Source organism: Cololabis saira, chromosome 1 (assembly GCF_033807715.1).
Source record: "Cololabis saira isolate AMF1-May2022 chromosome 1, fColSai1.1, whole genome shotgun sequence".
NCBI classification, from domain to species: Eukaryota; Metazoa; Chordata; class Actinopteri; order Beloniformes; family Belonidae; genus Cololabis; species Cololabis saira.
Genome location: NC_084587.1, coordinates 48,974,399 through 48,980,398, shown reverse-complemented (window position 1 = coordinate 48,980,398; position 6,000 = coordinate 48,974,399). Strand labels below are relative to the sequence as shown.

Sequence of the window (6,000 nt, the reverse complement as noted above, 5' to 3'; positions counted from 1 at the left end):
AAAGTTTCCTGTCATAACGCGCCTGGAGGTCCCCAGTTTGCATGTAAGCAAGTATACGTGTAATTGATTCATGGACTGGAAACGGCGAAGCGCTGTATGCGGCAGTGGGCTGCTATGAACATGAGGACAAGCTTTCTCAAAGGGAGAAGATTGAGTTCCTGAGAGGAAAAGGAATGTGCTTTGGATGCTTGAAGCCTGGCCATATGAGTAAGGAGTGCAGGAGCCGTCTGACCTGCAGTGAGTGCAGTCTAAAACACCCTACTATATTGCACATCCACAGCAAAGACAAGAACAAGGAATCAGAAACACCTGTCAGCAGTGCCCTTGTCTCCCTAAAGGCATGTGGTTGTACTGGGGCCGGAGATGACAACTGTACTCTTTCCATCGTGCCAGTACAGATAAAATCTAAAAAGGGAGATAAGGTGCTGCGGACATATGCCTTCTTGGATCCTGGAAGTACAGCTACCTTTTGTACAAACACTTTCGTGAAGAAGCTGAACCTACAAGGCAAAACAACCAACATCCTACTGCGCACTATGGGACAAGAAAAGGTCGTGGAAAGTCAAGTGATCTCAGGACTGGAAGTATCCAAGTTGGATGGAAATCAATTTGTGGAGCTCCCAGAGACCTACATGCAGGAAACAATCCCTGTGTCAAGGAGCAACATTCCCACTCAGCAAGACATTAAAAAATGGAAATATCTGAGAGATATCAGGATCCCAGACTTGGATGCTGCGGTGGAAGTCTTAATTGGGACTAATGCGCCAAAGCTTATGGAGCCCTGGGAGATCATAAACAGCGAAGGTGAAGGACCATATGCCGTGAGGACCCTATTGGGGTGGGTCATCAACGGTCCTGCAAGGAGCAATAATGATTGTTGTCAGAGAAGCTGCTCAACCATTTGTGCCAACAGGATATCCGTTGCCAGGCTCGAGGAGCTGTTGATCTCTCAATACAACCAGGACTTCAATGAGAAGACGTTGGAGAAGCATGAGATGTCAAGGGAAGATCTGAGGTTTATGGAGACCTTAGAAAAGTCCACTTGCATGCAGGATGGTCATTACTGTATGGACTTACCCTTTAAGGTGGATGACATCACCATGCCCAACAACAGGTGCATAGTTGAACAGCGCATCCAGAGTCTCAAGAGGAAGTTTGAACGGAATAAGACCTACCAGGAGGAGTACACAGCATTTCTTACTGGCATGATTGACAATGAATATGCGGAAGTAGTGCCTCAGGACCAGTTGGATGGTAAAGATGGCAGTGTGTGGTATCTCCCTCATCACGGGGTGTACCACCCAAAAAAGAAAACTCTGAGGGTTGTTTTTGACTGTGGGGCAAGATTCAAAGGAACTTCATTAAACTGTCAGCTGTTGCAAGGTCCCGACCTCACTAACTCTCTCTTTGGTGTCTTAACAAGATTCAGAGAAGAACATGTTGCTCTGATGACGGATATCCAAGCTATGTTCCATCAAGTAAGAGTGTCAGAAAAGCATGTGGATTTTCTTCGTTTTCTGTGGTGGCCAAACGGAGACACCTCAATGCGTCCGGTAGAACACAGAATGAGAGTGCACATCTTTGGGGCAGTTTCCTCCCCGAGTTGCGCCAACTATGCTTTGAAGAGGACTGCAGTGGACAATAAGGCTGACTTCCCAGAGAAGGTGACAGATACCATCTGCAATAATTTCTACGTGGATGATTGTCTGAAGTCTTTGCCCACAGAGGAAGAAGCAATGCAGCTCGTTGAGGATCTCACTAGCTTGTGCTCAAAAGGGGGATTTCAGCTGTTAAAGTGGACAAGCAACAGTCGGGCTGTATTGTCATCCATTTCTGAGTCAAAGCGATCAAAACCAACCAGGCAGCTACATCTGGAGCACGACACTCTGCCTGTGGAGATGGCACTCGGATTGAGTTGGTGTGCGGAAAGTGACAGTTTCACATTCAAACCTGCAGTTGAAATACGGCCACACACCAGACGTGGAATCCTTTCAATCATTAGTTCCATCTACGACCCATTAGGATTTCTATCACCTTTTACCTTGTTACCAAAGCTATTGTTGCAAGAAATGTGCCGAAAAAACATGTCCTGGGACGACCCTATACCCCAGATATTCTCGCAACAATGGACAGGATGGCTGCTGGACCTGGGAAGGGTGGCAGAGTTTAAGATGGATCGTTGCATCAAGCCAATGGATTTTAGAGGACCCCTACATGAACAGTTGCATCATTTTGCAGATGCCAGTGACCATGGTTATGGTACAGTGTCCTACCTTAGGCTGGAGAGCCAGGAGAAAGTGCATCTTGCATTTATGTTGGGCAAGGATAGAGTTGCACCATTAAAACAGACGACAATTCCTCGCCTTGAACTTACCGCTGCTGTGCTGGCTGTCAAAGTAGACAGGATGCTGAGGAAAGAGCTATCACTGCAGTTGGAGGACTCATGTTTCTGGACTGACAGTCAGACGGTGCTGAAATACATAAGTAATGAAACCAAACGATTTCATACCTTTGTAGCAAACAGAGTGGCTTCTATAAGAGAAGCTACAAAGGTTGTTCAGTGGCGGCATATCAGCTCTAGGGATAATCCTGCTGACGAAGCCTCCAGAGGTCTGACTGCAAATAGCTTTCTAGCATGCACAAGGTGGATTGAGGGCCCTGATTTTCTGCGACACCCAGAAGTTGATTGGCCAAGACCCTTTGATCCACAGCCCATTTCCTCACAAGATCCAGAGGTCAAAAGGAATGTTATTGTGAATGTCATCAATACACACTCTGAGGATGCAACTGCTAAGCTCATGAGTTTCTTTTCAGAGTGGACAAAGCTCAAGACCACTGTTGCTTGGTTCCTTCGGCTCAAAACGATCCTCCTGGAGCTAAGGAGAAAGAGGAAGGAAGTGGTTGCTTCTTTTACTGCTACAGGCTCACTTGTGCAACCTGAAAGGGTGGAAGAGGAGATGAAAAAGGTCAGAGATGCAGTTGGCAATCAGTTTCTGTCTGTAAGTGACCTCACCAGAGCAGAATCTGCCATTATCCACTTCAGTCAGCACGCAGCCTTCAAGGATGAAATCTCTGCATTGAAGGGTGGAGCATCTGGTGTGAAGAGAACGAGTGACATTTACAGGTTGGATCCTGTGTGGAAGGATGGGTTGTTGAGAGTGGGTGGAAGACTCAGTCGGGCAGCTTTACCTGAGGAACTCAAACACCCTGTAATACTGTCTAAGAGTCAACATGTATCCAATCTCATTCTACGATCCATACATCAGCAGCTTGGACATGCCGGAAGAAACCATATGCTCTCAACTTTGCGGCGTAGATACTGGATCACAAATGCTAACTCTGCCTGTCGAAGGATAATATCGGACTGTGTGATCTGTCGACGGCATCGAGGACAGCCCAGTGAACAGAAAATGGCCGACATGCCAAAGGAAAGAATCAGGCCAGATTTGCCTCCTTTCACACATGTAGGAGTGGATTATTTCGGCCCCATAGATGTCAAGAGAGGACGTGCCGTGGTCAAACGGTATGGCGTCATCTTTACCTGTATGGCTAGCAGGGCTGTACATTTGGAGATTGCCTATTCTCTGAATACAGATTCCTGCATTAATTCCATAAGGAGGTTCACGTGCCGCAGAGGTCAAGTCACTAGTTTGAGGTCGGATAACGGCACAAACTTTGTTGGAGCTAAGCGAGAGTTGCGAGAGGCCTTGGCTGCCATAGATCACAGCAAGATTCACAGTGCTCTTCTGCAAAAAGGTATTGATTGGAGCTTTAACACCCCCACTGCTTCTCACCATGGTGGTGTGTGGGAGCGGCTCATCAGAATGGTCCTAAACATCTTGTGTTCTGTTCTACACCAACAATCTTTGGACGATGAAAGCCTCCATACCATCCTGTGTGAGGTAGAGGCCATTCTGAATGACCGCCCCATTACTAAAGTATCTGATGAGGCCAATGACTTGGAAGCACTCACGCCAAATCACATCCTCCTGCTCAAAGGAAAGCCTATTCTTGCACCTGGACTCTTTCAAGAGGATGATGTTTACATCAAGAGACGGTGGAGGCAGGTTCAGTACCTGTCGGACCTGTTCTGGAAGAGGTGGACAAGAGAGTACTTGCCGCTACTGCAAGAACGGCAAAGGTGGACAAAGCCTCGAAGAAGTTTTGTGATAGGTGATGTTGTCATTGTCATGGATCATACTGCACCTCGTGGATCATGGATTATGGGAAGAGTAACAAAGACATATCCGGACAAGGGAGGACTTGTACGTTCCGTACAGCTGAAGACAAAGACAGGGCATTTGGAGCGGCCCATATCCAAGCTTTTTCTGCTACAGGAGGCAGTATAAAGTTTTTGCATGGTCATGACCCAACGTTGAGTCTAGTGTCTGTGACGCCAGACTCAGAAGATGGAAGAAAGAAGACAGAGGAAGATTGGACTATTTATGGCTCCCTTTTTTTCTTGAATTTAATTGTTCACCCAGTCACAATTAAGGGGCCGGTGTGTAGGAGCCATTATTTGTCTGCTTATTTCAGTCTTTTTGTTTATTTACAAGTTGTTGTCACTTGGTGGCAGGTTAGATGGTGGTTTGGGTCCACGTCACTACCGGTGCAATTGGTATTTAGGCGCAGGTGTTCTGGGCGGCCAATTAATGCATGGGTGACAGGGAGACCGCACGGTTTTTTACCGCTCTTTAAAGACAGCTTTTCTACCAGCCAGAACCATCACAATTAATTCAGATCACTCCATAAACAGTTTTTCCATACTATAAACATGCTTGGAAATATACAGTAAGGATAATAAATGGGAACCTCACCCGACAGTGGACGTTGCTGTGTACTTTTCATTCATTCACTCATCCATCAGCTGAGCGCGTCAAAAAAGGAAGTCCCGTCCCGCACCCAGCCGAGTGGCTAATTGTTTGACAGGATAGTCGCTATAATTATATTCCAAATTAACAAAAGAAACAAGAAAACAACAGAACATGGTTTCCACAGCCTTCCATGCTTGTGACCATGCATGGATGCTGGGGTCTTTAACTAAGACCCAGAGCTGTAAGATTTTAAAAACAGCTCTATATAATATTTAGTTTTTCAAACGTTTTTCATAATTTGGGGGGGGGGTGACAATGGTATCAAAATCACCATCAAAATAATACAATCAACATGAATGTAGCAGGCATATTGATAACAGAAAGTATTTATGATTTACCTTTAATCTGTAATCCTTAATCATAAATTACATTTAATGATGTGCACACAGAAATATTAGATCATTTATCAAGCTAACCACTTGGAAATGACTTCTGAAAAATCAACTTAGAGCAACAAACACCTATAAAAATTAAATCATGGGGGGAATCATGATCGAAAAAGATCCGCCTTCCATTAATCTCAATTTTCTTCTTTTTCCAAGCCCCATAAAGGACACTTTCTTTGACTTGAAAACTTGCAAATCTCACAACAATTGATCTTGGGGAGTCTGTTGGATTTGTTGGTTTCTTCTGCAGTGACCTGTGAGCTCTTTCTATCCCCAGGTTGTACTCCGGTGGCAGGTTTAAAAGCCCTTTTAATAAACGGGTCAATAAACTTCAGCATATCTCCACTCTCAGCGTCCTCCGCAACTCCAAAAATTCTCAGATTGTTGCGTCTCTCCCGGTTTTCCAGATCTTGGCACTTTTCCTGTAGAAATTGATTACTTTGCAAAAGAAAGGTTAACAGCCTCCCTGAGACAGCACTGCGGTCCCCTCTAGTACTTATCCGGAGTTCGGCTTCTTCAAGTCTGTTGTCAAGTTTTTTAACTGTTTCATTCAGCGTGAACACTTTCTCTTCCAGTCGCTCAAATCCACTTCTCATCTCACCACGAAGAGTCTTCATTTCTGACTTCAAATCCGACCTGAAATCTGTTTTCAGTTCAGCCAGCATTGTCTTCATTTCAGCGAGAGCCGTGTCTGGGTTCATTTTCTGCCGTTTTTTTTGCTCCTGTGGTCTGGTACTTAC

The 6,000-nt window shown here is 45.3% G+C and overlaps 1 protein-coding gene across 1 annotated transcript in view; it reads left to right on the top strand.

The window, feature by feature from the left end:
* Positions 1 to 203: 203 nt before the first annotated feature.
* The window catches only part of LOC133442291 (zinc finger protein 420-like), a gene marked incomplete at its 3' end in the record, with an annotated part of 52,939 nt that continues 47,142 nt past the window's right edge, over positions 204 to 6,000 (top strand). The window contains exons 1-2 of the mRNA XM_061720289.1: positions 204 to 1,254; positions 1,558 to 1,745. Coding sequence (XP_061576273.1) covers positions 204 to 1,254; positions 1,558 to 1,745 — 1,239 coding nt within the window. The remainder of the gene's footprint in view (positions 1,255 to 1,557; positions 1,746 to 6,000) is intronic.